At 42.7% G+C, this 15,873-nt stretch overlaps 1 protein-coding gene across 2 annotated transcripts in view; it reads right to left on the bottom strand.

Moving 5' to 3' along the window:
- The window catches only part of ARFGEF1 (ARF guanine nucleotide exchange factor 1), a 153,406-nt gene that overhangs the window by 30,114 nt on the left and 107,419 nt on the right, over positions 1-15,873 (bottom strand). For both annotated transcript variants that reach the window (XR_013217048.1, XM_077270645.1), the window contains exons 21-28: positions 11,378-11,536; positions 9,042-9,192; positions 7,925-8,015; positions 6,065-6,105; positions 5,749-5,918; positions 3,977-4,128; positions 2,642-2,814; positions 770-930 (exon numbers count right to left, since the gene is read on the bottom strand). Coding sequence is in view for 1 of the 2 variants with exons in the window: in XM_077270645.1 (XP_077126760.1) it covers positions 770-930; positions 2,642-2,814; positions 3,977-4,128; positions 5,749-5,918; positions 6,065-6,105; positions 7,925-8,015; positions 9,042-9,192; positions 11,378-11,536 (1,098 nt within the window). In the remaining variant the exon portion in view is untranslated. The remainder of the gene's footprint in view (positions 1-769; positions 931-2,641; positions 2,815-3,976; positions 4,129-5,748; positions 5,919-6,064; positions 6,106-7,924; positions 8,016-9,041; positions 9,193-11,377; positions 11,537-15,873) is intronic.

Genomic DNA, 15,873 nt, shown 5'->3' with positions numbered 1-15,873 from the left:
AAAGAGAGCACAGCGGTGACGCGGTGACGTCACCGCTCTGCTTTCCGGCTATGGTGCTTACACAGTGGAGAGAAGCAGAACGCCGGGGGACAGACACCGGAATGTAAGTATGTACTGTTTGTTTTTTTTACGTTTACGCTGGTAACCAGGGTAAACATCGGGTTACTAAGCGCGGCCCTGCGCTTAGTAACCTGATGTTTACCCTGGTTACCCGGGGACTTCGGCATCGCTCCAGCGCCGTGATTGCAAAGTGTGACCGCAGTCTACGACGCCGGAGCGATAATCATACGACGTCACGGATCGTGCAGTCGTAGCGATCAAAATTGCACTGTGTGACAGTACCCTAATGTCTCCCTTTGGTAAACAGTTAAAATTTGACAATAAAAATTTAAACAAAAAAAATACGTTGCAAGAAAATTTGTAAATGAAATGTAACCTAAAACAATGCTAAAATGTTAAATTTTTCCCACGTAAAAAAACAAAATCTCCTAACAGCCACATCACTGAAAAAATGTAAAAAATGATGGCCGATGAAGAGAGAAGAGTCAAAATCGGAGGGAAAGAAAAAAAAAAGTTTAATAAGACCCACTCAGGTCTGCTCAGTAAAGGGTTAATCTTATGCGCAAGGGGGGCATTTGGGGCCACTAGGTAAATATCCCATTTAAAAGCAGCTAGTTTTACAACAATGGCGTCCTTCCATCCACTATACACTTGTAATACTGCTGTATCTGTGCAGCTCTCAGCGTGTCCCGCCCTTACAATCCATTACCTGTGGCCGGTCAGAGACATATTTAGCACAATGGCGGATCAGACGTATGGCTTCCATGCTGGTGTCCGGGAAGGCTGCATTACATGCAAATTCAGACAGACATTTTACTGCATCTTGAAAGGAATCAATGGTGGCGGGAAAATGTTTTTCAAACACGAGAGCTGTGGGAAGGAAAAGAAGGGACGCATTTAATACATATTCCCGCCATTACGATTACAAGTCACACATTTTTTTAAAAAAAGAACAGATATTAGAAATAATTGCAGCCTTGGCGTGCTCTCCTGTCTGTAAGCAGCACAAGGATGGAAGAATGCAAGAAGTGGCGGACATGTGGAAAGGAGTAAGACTGCAGGATCAGACTGCACAGGCTTGGTCTCCAGCCTGTACCGTGGAAACGGGAAAATATTTGTAATATTTCAATAATTTGCTTCATTTTTTACTGTAGATGTATGTGGCCTTCAGAAACCTCTGAATTTTCAGTATCATTAGAAAACTGGGACACAACACTGAAATCCATGGTGGGTGGCGTAGAATGAACAGTCCACAGATTGTTTTCTTGGAAGGGTTTTCTCAACATCATAAAAGGTTAATATTGCAATTTGCTTGTAAAAATCAAGAAACACAGCAATTTTCTTATTATAAATTCTCCCTGTGCTGAAGAACAGAGGGATTTTTAAATTGTATTTACTGCCTGTTGCCTTGGTTACCTACCACCACTGTAGTCTATCAGTGGTGGCCAGTCTCCTAGGTAAGGAGTTCAGTGCTTGTGGGCGCTTTTCTATAGAGCTTGTAAGCGCTGCTCTGAATCTGGCGCTTTTCTGATGCTTCTTAGGCAAAGCTGCTTTTGCTTGCTGCAACGTAGAGTGCACAAATCAGGTCAGCAGCGCCACCAAGTGACTGCTCCACAATGTCAATCATGAGCGCATTGTTTCTCCGGGACAGCAGAAGGCCGGGAGGCTGGGGAACAATACATTCCTATGACTGAAGATGAGAATAACTATTTAAAAAGGCTCTGTCATTTGCTCAAAAAATTTGAGATCAATACTTTGTTAACAAAAAAAAATCCCAGAGCTCCCATGATTTTGCCACTGTTTCCGTTTTGCGTGGCGTCACTCTATTGCAGAGATATTCAAATTTGATGCTTTTGGAGTGCAGTATGTGAAATCTCTGCATGGTCGGGTGTTCTCCGAGTATCTTGGGCGTGCTCGTATATTATGTTTGTGTCCCTGCAGCTGCATGACTTGTGACTGTTAGACAACCTGAACACGTGCAGGGATTGTCTGTTTGTTAGGGAATCCCCTCATGTATTCAGGCTGTCTAGCAGCCACAAATCATGCAGCTGTGGAGACACAAACAATCTACGGTACTCGGAGAACACCGGAGCATGCTTGGAAAACCCGAGTAACGAGCACACTCGCTCATCAGTAGTAAGGAGCATAAGCGGACCACGATTGATGGAGCGGGGAAAGCGGGGGAACAATACGGAGTGCAGGAAGAGAGTCTATAATTCTTGATGTTTCACTTGTCAATTCACATTAACTGCTATATGTAGAGGCTAGAGAGACATTTCTGGTCATATAGCCATTTATAGGAGCAGAAAATAAAGAAGGTTCAACTACTCCTGTGCCACATGCAAGCTACTCTCCAAGTGTCCAGGGAGCGTGTCTTCAGTGGTAACCCCTCCTATCTAGGTCTGACATCTGATGCTTCCTGCGTCATTGTCTGTCTCCGGCTATACACAAAGGTCCTGAGATGTCTCCTGCCCCATACAGAGGGCTAGTGACAGGTATTCTTTACACCTCTAGTGTCTCATTAGCACAAATGTACAAATCTCCATGAAATGTCACATATAGACACCAAACCGATACTCACTGACTATGTGCCCAGTGGTCTGGAAGGCGAGCTCCACTATGCTTTCATCCTGGTCTGATGCAGCCAAGTGAAAAACGGAGAATATGTTTTTCCAACCTGAGCGAATGTTAGCAGCTTGGGAATTTACCATCTGTGCAATACAGCGGACAACCATGTCCCGGATGGTCGGCGACCTTAACAGAAAGAACACCGATTACATGAGAGGGATGCTTCAGCCATGGGATATACATTATGTGTGCACCATCAAGGATGTACCGTCCAGCAGGAAGAAAAAGATCAAGAGCCTTCTCCATTAACCCATGAGTGACTGGAGACATGTCGGCAGGCACATTAGTAATGCCTATATGGGAAGGATTGGGCATGTGCTGGATTATTCTGATATTCTGAATTACAGTGGCGGAAAACTTTACTCTATTGCTCTTGCGGTGCTGACAGGATATATATGATGGGTAATCACTTTCAATGGGTGATTTCACTTAACACAAGAATCTTTTTCCCTGGTGTAGACTTCTTGTAATGATGGGGGAGGTCAGAAAGGATTTTGGTCTCCGCTTTTCTGTTGTCTAATATACAGGAGAGGGAGAGAGAGGGCGAGAGAGGGAGAGAGGGCGAGAGAGGGCGAGAGAGGGGGAGAGAGGGGGAGAGAGAGGGAGAGAGAGGGAGAGAGAGGGGGAGAGAGGGGGAGAGAGGGGGAGAGAGGGGGAGAGAGAGAGAGAGGGAGAGAGGGAGAGAGGGGGAGAGGGGGAGAGGGGGAGAGAGGGGGAGAGAGGGAGAGGGAGAGAGAGGGAGAGAGAGGGGGAGAGAGAGGGGGAGAGAGAGAGAGAGAGAGAGAGAGAGAGAGACATTCCCTCTCTGTATCTGTGACCAAACTACAACATTACTTTTCTTGTGAGATTATTCATCTTATTGTGCCCTGACCTGATCTGCGTCCTATCATTCCGAATATTTACTGATTCTGATATGCACCAATTATTGTTGCTGTAAGTGTAACTGAGTTTGAATTTGTTGGTATTTCACTAAATATTATATTTTATTAGCTATCCTGACTCCAGTGTTTATATGTAGAAATCCAACCCTGCAGGCATTCTATGAAGGCACTGATCTGAGCAGCACCACACTGCGGTCTTATGTGGCCACAGTTCACTGCTTAGCCTTCGACTAATGCCGGTTATACCCAAACCCAAATGTTATATTAAGTCATGTGGACATGATATAGTGGTTCCTTGTCCGAGAACCCAGAGGAAGTGGAAAATCAGCAAATGATGACTGGAGGATCACAGTATGTCAGCTCAACACTACGAAAGAAATTAAATAAGGAAGATAACGCAAACCCACCGATTTCGTTTCATAATGTGCTCAAACGGCCTTAGGAAATCTTTCTGGAAGCGGAAATTTGCAAGTTCCCCTTTTTCTAAAAATTTCATAGAAAGTTGTCTTAAGGAGTCTACTGCAAAGATGGCGACATCCTCATTAGGGTTGCAACCAACCTTAAAAAAAGAGAAATTGTATTAAAATGTATTTAAAATATTGTGGTCTTATAATATTGTGCTGTGTGACAAATGCAAAATGCTGAGAGGTGCCAGCAGAGGGCGCTGCATTGTAGCAACGGCACAGTCTGGAGGCAAATGTAAGCTTTACACCGCATTCACACGCTCAGTATTCTAAGCCAAAACCAGGAGTGATACTGACCAAATACTGACAGCGTGTCCGTAGCCCAAAGGGATTGTCTAGTCAAACTACAAGTCTGCAGTTAGTCTTTGTGAATCCTTGCATTGTGCGCACTGCATGCTGTGAAGATTCACCGATGCAGGGGTCGAAAGCAGAGATCACGTGACTCCAAGTATGTAATACGCATCCTCCTGGCCACATTCTGACTAGGCTGCTTCAAGCCACACTCAATGCACTTGCATTGAACGAGGCAGCGGCCATCTAGTGGAAATGTGGCCAGGAGGATGCATGTCGTATACCTGCTGTCACATGGCTGCAGCTCCTGATGACAGCACCAGATAGTCCTCACAGCGCACAGTGCGCACAATGTCAGGATTCACAAGTCTGCAGTCACACAGAGTGACTGCAAACTTGTAGTTTAACACCGGACAACCCATATAAAGCACCATTCCGGCATCATTTTTATATTTCACCTCTGGAGTGGTATCACGAAAGCATATCTCCTTACCCTCCAGGTGCCGCACCGGTATCGCGCCGCCATCTTGTGACCGCAGTAACTGACTGACCGGAAGTCAGAGGTAATGGTCACAAGCTTTCAATGCAAATCTATGAGAGCCGCATTCTGTTTCTCATACACTGGAGCGGCACAGACAATAGATCTAGACTGCGGAAGGTAAATATTTTTCTAGGTGCAGGGAACTAACATTAGTGACTAGTGATGAGCGAGTGTACTCGTTCCTCGGGTTTTCCTGAGTATTTCTTAGTGTTCGTAGATTTAGGTTTCATCGCCGCAGCTGAATGATTTACAGCTATTAGCCAGCCTCAGTAAATGTGGGGGTTGCCTGGTTGCTAGGGAATCCCCACATGTACTCAGCCTGGCTAACAGCTGTAAATCATGCAGCTGCAGTGATTAAAACTAAATCTCCGAGCACTAACAAATACTCGGAGACCACCTGAGCATGTTTGCGAAAACCCGAGCAACGAGTATATTCGCTCATCACTAGTCACTGCACATGTTTGGGCACCAGAGGTTGCGGTAAAGTTTAAAACTAGTCAAAAGTAGCATACAAAACTACAAGAATATTATTGTTTTCTGTCAAAAATGGCTCCACAATGTCCGGTATTGCAGCCGAGCTCCAACGAAGCAAATAGTACTGAGCTGCAACAATGGAAGCAACCCATAGACCGGCATTGTGCAGTTTTCTGTACCCTAGGGGGTCATTAATATCAGATTGTTGGGGGGGGGGGGGGTCTGACTCTTGGGACTGACTGATCAGCTGTTCGGCCAAATACAATGTAAGGAGTCGGATTTGTATATTTTTTATTGTCCTTCTCCAGATTTTATAGAAGTGGATACGATATCAATGCCAAAGTAGTGGATGACCTCCAACACTAAATGTACGGTTGTGTAAAAACAATGTGCACAATGTTACTCTTACCTTATTAAAATGATCTCCAATAACCTCCCATATCCTGGACCACTGGAGTCTGATCCGCCCCATGTTGTAGTAAGATATCTCTACAATTTTCTGTAAGCTAAACATACGTGGGTGTGTGGGGGACACCAGCTCATCCATTGAAACTGCACAAAGCCAGCGCACAAAATCCACTGCAAGCACAGAATGGGGTCAGTTTAATGCTGGACAACAAGTGTAACTGTGAACTGATACAATGGTGAACGCAAGAGACGGGACTGGGGTGGAGAAGAAGAATAGAGGTCACAAAGATGGTGGGTTCTGGCCATGAAATACTTACCTATAGCATTGCCGTCCAGCCTTGTGGATCCAGTGAATATTCTGCAAAGAGATGTATTGCATGTTACACTCTGCACGTCATTTATTAGCTACCGAAAAATAGCTTACCCTGCAAAGGTGAAGTATTGCACCACGTTGTAACATTCCCAGTAACATGGATAGTGTGAGATTTTAAAATAAACAAACCATGGCATCTTTCTTCTTTTTGTGTCGGCATGTGACCATAGCTGAGTGTGAATGAGGATAGCTAACTGCTCATTTCAACAGCTGGGCCAGCCCCCTCTGCCTATACACTGGCTGAGATAGAGAAGGGGGCAGGCTGGGCACATTTACACCCAGCCCTGGTCTCATGTCCATAGAGGAAGACCTGTCACCAGACGAGTATCAGTCGGGACTCACATGGCCTTAGTAATACCTGTAGTTTAGGGGAACCCCTTTAGATCAGAACTACTGGTATATTAAGAACTTGCATAATTTACAGATTTAAGCACATTCAAAAGGGATTGTCCTATAAAACAACATCAATTACTTAACCGCATAGGTGATAAATGTATGATTACTGGGGGTCTGATCACTGGGACCCCACAGATTGCTAGAACAGAAGCTCCAAAGTCCTCTGAATGGAGCAGTAGTGAGCACATGTGACCTCATGAGTCTACCGGACTGGTGGTCGCACATGCTCAGTAATGCTCCATTCATACAGTGGACTTTGGGCACCCTGTTTTAGTAAGCGGTGGGCCCTCAGCGATCATACATTTGTCATCTCTCCGGTGGATAGGTGATCATGTTTGTGGAACAATCCTATATAAAAGTACATTTCCATTAAATTCCCTCTTGAGGGTCTGCGTCCTCACTTCTCACAACCTGACTAATCCGCTACAGACTATATCGCTGAACAACCTCCGTAAACCCTGCCAGTCCTAACCTGTGCTGCCTCGGAGCCCATTATCTGCAGTGGCTTCCTAGTAAGCGGAAATCATTTGGAAAATGAAACATTAAAAGTCAGGAAAGCCTGACCCGACGTTTGATGCCAAGTCATGCGGAAAATCTCCTCCGACTTTACGGAGTCGGGCCACTTTCTGACAGGCAGAGCTAGAAAGGTCGAGGAACGGGAAGTGTTACTGTGACGCTAGCACTCGCGGAGCTTTCGCACAGTGCGCGCTCTCTGGCCTCTTCCTGACACACTTACAAAATGTTCCTACAAGCTTGTGCGCAGCCATCTGGAAAATCCAGTCCTGATGAAAGATTCATTTGTGATAAATATTACAGTGAAGCTGTAATAAGTCTGCAGACGTCAATGGGTAATGGGCAGAAAGCAGGCAGAAATAATGGGGACAGCTCATTTAGGGACTTGCAATTTAGAGCTAGCTAGTGACAGATGCCGTATGTCGGGATTCTTAATAACGGGCTTTATTCACTCCGGTTTTGCCTCTTTTTACAGCGAAAGCTACACAGACTACTAAAACAGTAACACTTTATAGCTGGGTTCAATAGTCATTTTCTGGCATTGCAGTTCAGACACGGCCATTACACAGTACACAGCAGGGGCACATGTATAAGATGATCTCAGCACAGGAACATTTTATTTTTAAACACATCCAATTGGGGAAATTATTATTCTTCCAAGATTTATTGATTAAAAAGTACTTTGTTGGTGGGAAAACCTCATTAAGATATTTTTTGTTTGCATGAGAAAAGAATATGTTTTTCTACCTCATTAGGACACAGTAGTAATGATAAAATGATCTGCCAGACAGCGAGAGCAGCAGAGTTTTCCTTTTATCATGCTCCATCCGGGGACATTGGTTCATATACCCTAATATATTGGCGAATGCTCCTCAATGACAGAAGTGAAGCATACCTGTCCACAGCCACCACAACACTTTGCGAGCTGGTCTCCCCTATGGATTCCTGGATACTTGCCATCTGCTTCCAGTCAACATTTCCACCAACTTTTAAGGGAAAAAGAAAAATGATTAAATAAAAGGTTCAGCTCACGTTTACATCCCACAGAGCGGACACTCGCCTAGGCCAAGAGTTGCAGTATATAGTCCAATAAAATTATTCTAGTCATGATGAGACATACAAGGCAACAATATAACACATGTATCAAAGAACAAAGTAATGGAAATCAGGGAGCAGGTATAAAAGAGGGAGAGAGTAAGAGTTACAAATATGGTTTAGAACACGGAGAGCGTAAAAAAAAATTGATTAAAGCTTTAGATAAAGTAACAGTGCAGCATAGTAATAATGAGCGGTGTATGGAGCCGTTCAAGAAGGAGTAAGGTCATATTAAATGGTTAGATCCTGAATCCCACTACCAGCAACACACCTATCAGGAAAAGGTTCTTACTCAGGTTCCAATTTGTGAGACCACTTGCACAGCCCTAACGTGCGTTCACGTTGGGTTCCTCAGGGGGCTGTCACGGTCCCCTGAAGAAGCCAACGAGCAAAGCGTTTTGGGGCTGTGCGCGTGGTCTCACAAATTGGAACATGAGTAAGAGCCTTTTACTGATAGGTGTGTGTTGCCATTAGCAATGCTGGTAATGGGATTCAGGATCTAACCAGTTATAATATGACCTTTCTACTTCTTGAAACGGCTCCATACTCCGCTCATTACTACTATGCTGCACTGTCACTTTATCTAAACCTTTAATTTAGATTATTTACACTATCCCTGTATAAACCATATTTGTAACACGCACGCCGTCCCTTTTTTTTTATACCAGCTCTCTGATTAAAATTACTTTCTTCGTTGATACATGTTTTATATTAATTGTTGCCTTGCATGTCTAATAATGAATGAAATAATTTTATGTCTCATTTTGGATTATATACTTCAACTTTTGTGTATGCATCCTTGATAGGAGTGTCCATATACTCACCACTATCGGTCCTGCTATGGAGGCATAGGACCTTTTTTTTCAATTAATTAGGTGATTATGATTTCTGTTTTGATGATATTGTATTGTACTCACCTAGGCCAAGACTGACAAACTCATCTGAGGCCTGGTCTTTGGTTCCAGTGAATGACCCTTCTCTGTTCCTCACTGTCCCAGAGATATAACGAGGTTTCACTCCGGTACCAATTAACTGCGCAAGTTCAAGCTGGCTGATGCACTTCAAGATCTGTGTAGGAAAAAGGAAACAAGTAGATAGGGTAGGTTCTGCAATGTCTCTTACTTTTCCAGGGAAAACCATCATGTGTCCTTCTTTGTGGAAGCTGAGGTTTCCCTTTCGAATACATGTACAAATATAACAAGTTCTAGATTGGCTCCTGCATGTTACTGGGGATATCCCACATCTCTGAAACCTTTCCGATTAGCACTGCTGACTATCAGCTTTTCAGGCGTGCTTCTTTAAGGCACCACCCACGTCAGTGAAACGTACAGACTTCTCCTGAACATCTAATGGGAAGCCACTAAAAACGTGATTCCAGTCATTGAGTCATTGAAGTTAAGAAAGAAAATGGAGTCCACAACATGAAACTTTGGCCTTTCTAGGGGTGTCTGTCTATGTAGGTCTGACATATTAGTGTAGTAGACCATGCCCTGTGTCAGGGGCAAATCTGAATCAGACAGAAGCCCCCAATAGAGTAAAAAAAAGGTCTCTGACATAGTGCCTGAGAACGTGCAGACCTTTAAAATTGAAGCCTAAATCTTAGCACTAAGGGATACAATTTTGTTGTTTAGCACACCTTTACTTTCAACATAAAACTGCAGTTTTAAAGGGAGTGCTTTATCAGAAACTGACAATTCGCAATCAAGGGTTTTTGCTAAATGCATTATTTTTGGCAATGTTTTTCATATCAGTGTAATTTTCACATAGGACTCTAAGGCAATTCTATAATTATACTTCTAGTTTTTCAGGAAAGCCACATGAACAGACTCTGAGCCTATCTTTTGTATTGAAGTAACAAGTGCAAAGATCATTGTGAACGCAGGGGAAGCAGGGTCAGCTGTGACATCACCTGAAGCAAATGGTGGATCTTGGGGTATCGGACGTGCATAGGTGTGTTATCGGTCACGGTCATCCTGTCTTAGGTGATAATGAGGATGCCGAAAAGTCTTCAAGAAAAGTATCCAGTTGTGCACGTTTCTTCAAAAGTGTCTTTAGTGCCATGAAGATATGGTACCTTCTGATATCATTAGTCAGATGAAGACGCCCAAGTCTCAAAACCATACTACTTCACATCCCCTTTTAAGATAACTTTTAATGGCTATCAAGCACTGAGATGTCTAATTTTTTTATTATTTTTTTTTTTTTAAATCTTCTTTAATGAACAGGAAGCATGAGTCTAAAAAACACCCAGTGGCCAGTGTAAAAATTGCATAAATGTAAAACTTTTTTTTAACCCCTTCACCCCCAAGGGTGGTTTGCATGTTAATGACCGGGCCAATTTTTACAATTCTGACCACTGTCCCTTTATGAGGTTATAACTCTGGAACGCTACAATGGATCTTGGCGATTCTGACACTGTTTTCTCGTGACATATTGTACTTCATGATAGTGGTAACATTTCTTCGATATAACTTGCGTTTATTTGTGAAAAAAACGGAAATTTGGCAAAAATTTTGAAAATTTCACAATTTTCCAACTTTGAATTTTTATGCCCTTAAATCACAGAGATATGTCACACAAAATACTTAATAGGTAACATTTCCCACATGTCTACTTTACATCAGCACCATTTAGGAACCAAAATTTTTTTCTGTTAGGGAGTTATAAGGGTTAAAAGTTGACCAGCAATTTCTCACTTTTACAACACCATTTTTTTTTAGGGACCACATCTCATTTGAAGTCATTTTGAGGGGTCTATATGACAGAAAAGACCCAAGTGTGACACCATTCTAAAAACTGCACCCCTCAAGGTGCTCAAAACCACATTCAAGAAATTTATTAACCCTTCAGGTGTTTCACAGGAATTTTTGGAATGTTTAAATAAAAATTAACATTTAATTTTTTTTTTTTATTATTTTATTTTTTTTTTACACAAAATTTATTTCAGCTCCAATTTGTTTTATTTTACCAAGGGTAACAGGAGAAAATGGACCCGAAAAGTTGTTGTACAATTTGTCCTGAGTACGCTGATACCCCATATGTGGGGGTAAACCCATTGTAAATTTTTTTTTAGTTTCCCCATTAATTCTAAATTGAAACACCAGTTGAATGAAAATACTACATGGAAATGTCACCTGCAGCTACACCGCTACCCATACGTGTAATGACTATTTCCGTAGCTGCGGATTATCACACTGCGAGGTCTAACAAGCTCACAGCTTACGTTCTTAGAATTAGTGACATCGGCAATTACCTCGTGCCATGAACTTCCCAAGTAGTTTCCATCAGTGTGGGCCACGGTGATGAGAGTCTTGATGGTATCGATGTTCTTCTGTTTCATCTCCGTAATGCCGGAGCTCACGGTTAATAATGTAAACCTTGCTAAGGCCTGTACATAGGCATCTCGCTCCAGCTGGAAGGTAAAGAACAACACATCAATAGGTTTCCAACGCCACCACTTTAGATCGTAGACCAGGCGGGGGGATGGAAGAGATTCTAGAAGTGGCTGTATCATAGAAACTCAGCATCTGGAATCTGCATTCTACAACTGACACTACATATGAAATAAGTAGCTTCGTACAGTTTATACACAGCGTTATGGATCTTGCGCTTACCCAGACTAAGGCAGCATTTACACACGAAAATATCCGTGTGCTGCCTGGTGTTTTATCAGATGGACCCATATACATCCATCAAAATCAGGGCTCAGAGTCAGGTCCGTGAGCCTCAGGTCATGTCCTATATGGATCCAAGTTTGAGGAACAGAATAGAACATACTCTAAGGGTTAGCGGTGTCCCAATATAAAAAAATAGGGCAGCACAGCGATGCGTCACACTGATGTGACAATACAGCCTTAGTGCACACATTACTGTACACCAGTGCGTTGGGGTCACAGTCTTCCTGATTTTGTAGCAAAAAATTTCCGCATTACGTGCTGGGTAAAGCTGCCCACACATCAGGACAGGCTCAATGTAAAAGTGCCATCACCATTCTCAGAGGAAATCAGTGCTTGTCAGAGCGCTTCTACACTTTATTTTAGCAATTGGTTGTTGTCTCAGCACTCGGACCACCACCAATCCAAATTTCTGATATATCTCCATAACATGTGAGGGTATGTGCCCACGATCAGGAATAGCAGGGTGTTGGATGGAGTGCACTTGCGCTGCGTTCAACACCCTCCATTGTACAGTACAAGCACAGTGGATGGGATTTATAGGAATCCCGTGCCCACTGGGCTTCTATTTACTGCTGCGCACACTGACCCGTGATGCGGGCTTACAAGTCGTAGCATGTCAATTTGTGTTGTGGAGAAGCAACAGAAATTTCCACAATAGAATGTATTGGATGCGGTAAATCCACATTGATCAGTGAATTTTTAGCTGCGTCCAAAGTGCTGCTATTTCCTAATCATGGGAACATAGCCTTAGAAATTGTCTGAAATTATATTTATATCAACTCTAAAATGGTTTATATGAAAGAATGAAGAAAATAATAAAAGTGTAAAAGAAAAATAAAATAAAGGAAAAACCGTAGATTAATTCTGCAGTGTGCTGCCAGTACTTATAAATGGCATTGGATACCTGTTATAATCTGCTCCACACACCTGACACAAGAGAAAAGACTATTTTCTTGTTTGTTTATTTTTTTTTAATTTACGGTAAGCATTCTGGAGTCTCCTTAAATTTGTAACCATAAAAACTGAGTAATGAAATACTCTACTTGAATTATATTGTAAATTTCAGAGATGGAAATCCAAAAAGTGTTACGATTTTTCCAACATGGAGGACAAGATGAGGGAATAAACGGTAAGGAAACAACATGGTTCCGACCCACAGGTAGGAACTCAGAGTGATTGTACTGCTTTACATCAGTGGTAGTTAGCAAAAGACGTCTGTGCTTAGTAAAGGCAAATTCTGCTGCTTTATCAGGTGATAAACACCTTGGTAATTACCCCAGATTCTGATGACAAAAACATGTACAGGTGCTTCTCACAAAATTAGAATATCATCAAAAAGTTAATTTATTTCAGGTCTTCAACACAAGAAGTGAAACTCATATATTATATAGAGTCATTACAAACAGAGTGATCTATTTCAAGTGTTTATTTCTGTTAATATTGATGATTATGGCTTACAGCCAATGAAAACCCAAAAGTCATTATCTCAGTAAATTAGAATACTTTATAACTAGTGATGAGCGAATATACTCGTTACTCGAGATTTCTCGAGCACGCTCGGGTGACCTCCGAGTATTTTTTAGTGTTCGGAGATTTAGTTTTTATTGCCGCAGCTGAATGATTTACATCAGTTAGCCAGCATAAGTACATGTGGGGGTTGCTTGGTTGCTAGGGAATCCCCACTTGTAATCAAGCTGGCTAACAGATGTAAATCATTTAGCTGCGGCAAGAAAAACTAAATCTCCGAGCACTAAAAAAAAAATACTCGGAGGACACCCGAGCGTGCTCGAGAAATCTCGAGTAATGAGTATATTCGCTCATCACTATTTATAACACCAGGTTGAAAAATTATTTTAAAATCCAAAATGTTGGCCTACTGAAATGTATGTTCAGTAACAAATGCACTCAATACTTGGTCAGGCTCCTTTTGCATCAATTACTCCATCAATGTGGCGTGGCATGGAGGCGATCAGCCTGTGGCACTGCTGAGATGTTATGGAGGCCCAGGTTGCTTTGATAACAGCTTTCAGCTCATCTGCATCTTTGGATCTGGTGTCTCATCTTCCTCTTGACCATACCCCATAAATTCTCTAAGGGGTTAAGATCAGGCGAGTTTGCTGGCCAATCAAGCACAGTGATACTGTTTTTAAACCAGGTATTGGTACTTTTGGCAGTGTGGACAGGTGCCAAGTACAGCTGGAGAATGAAATTTCCATTTCCAAAAAGCTTGTCGGAACAGGGAAGCATGAAGTGCTCTAAAATTTTCTGGTAGACGGCTGCGCTGACTTTGGTCTTGATAAAACACAGTGGACCTACACCAGCAGATGGCATGGCTCCCCAAACCATCACTGATTGTGGAAACTTCATACTAGACCTCAAGCAGCTTGGATTGTGGCCTCTCCATTCTTCCTCCAGACTCTGGGACCTTGATTTCCAAATGAAATGCAAGATTTACTTATATCTGAAAACATCACCTTGGACCACTGAGCAACAGTCCAGTTATTTTTCTCCTTGGCCCAGGTAAGACGCTTCTGGCGTTGCCTATTGGTCATGAGTGGCTTGACACAAGGAATGCGACACTTGTAGCCCATGTCCTGGATACGTCTGTGTGTGGTAGATCTTGAAGCAATGACTCCCGCAGCAGTCCACTACTTGTGAATCTCCCCCAAATTTTTGAATGGCCTTTTCTTAACAATTCTTTCAAGACTGTGGTTATCCCGGTTGCTGGACAGATCACTGACCACAGGCTGAATAAGGGACCAGAGCACCAGGATAAGACCCTGCCCACAGGCCTGTCCCAATGTACGAAGATATCATTAAATGAAAACTTCACGCAAAGATTACACATAAACCACCAAACTGATTTCTTCACCGCAGGTGACAGTTAGCTGTTAGTGGTTATAACCATGGATACTTTAGCTACTTCATACCCTGCATGGGGTAAGCGACATGACGAATTAGAAGAACTATACTACATTTATGATTGGAGCTGTTTACTAACATTATTATTATTACACCTACTACATATTGGGATAGGACCTTGGACATGGGAATACCCCTTCAAACTTCAGACAGAGATTACAAAAAAACTACAAAACAGCTTTTCTTCACAACAGGTATCATTTCCATCTTTGCTAGCCATCAATATGGAGGCGAAGAGAAGCAAAGAGGAGGTGAAAATGCATGGAAGAAAGTACATTATACACATAAGTAGTGCAGAGTGATAATCCAGAGGGGATGCGGTTATACAAAAAAGGAATGTTGCTTTAATAATTAATAATCAGCAAAGACTCTTCAGAGTTTTTTGTCCAATTCTCCAGCTCTGAACTAATTACAACTAATTCTTATCCTGTAAGTGCGTTTGGGTAATAATTGAAAATGAGATCTAAAATAAAACTATACCAGAAATAGCTTCCTGACAGTTTCTGGATGACTTGCTATCTACGACATGATTATTGTACAATTTATCTTATACAGTGAACGATACAACTTCACTCATGTATGTATATAAGTGCAGAATGTGAGTTTATTCATTTATAGTGAATGACATCTGGGACTGGAGTCTACATTGACCGAAGGAACTAACTAAAGTAGGTGGAAAGGAGCAATGGTGTCATCTCGGTAACAAATTGTTGTCATTCCCAAAGTACATGTTAAACTGAACATATAGCCTGATAGGGGACGAATACTTCTCAAATCACACCGTAGGTGTGCGCTAGAGAGCACCATTCCACCTTCTTCTGCGGTGACGGTCTTCGCTTGCTTTCCTGAACCGAGCGCTGTCTGCAGTCTAAGCTCCTGCCTACGAGTGTGAGACACACGGCCTTCTCTCCTGTCTTCTGAGGTTGCTCAATACGGCCAGAAGTGTAGCGGAGAGGCCGCAGAGAAAGGCCGTGTTCACACACACACACACACACTCGCATGGGAGAGGCCGCAGAGAAAGGCTGTGTTCACACACACACTCGCATGGGAGAGGCCGCAGAGAAAAGCCGTGTTCACACACACACACTCGCATGGGAGAGGCTGAGAGAAAGGCTGTGTTCACACACACACTCGCATGGGAGAGGCCGCA

Source organism: Ranitomeya variabilis, chromosome 6 (genome assembly GCF_051348905.1).
Source record: "Ranitomeya variabilis isolate aRanVar5 chromosome 6, aRanVar5.hap1, whole genome shotgun sequence".
Classification (NCBI taxonomy): domain Eukaryota; kingdom Metazoa; phylum Chordata; class Amphibia; order Anura; family Dendrobatidae; genus Ranitomeya; species Ranitomeya variabilis.
This window is presented reverse-complemented; position numbering and strand designations above follow the sequence as displayed.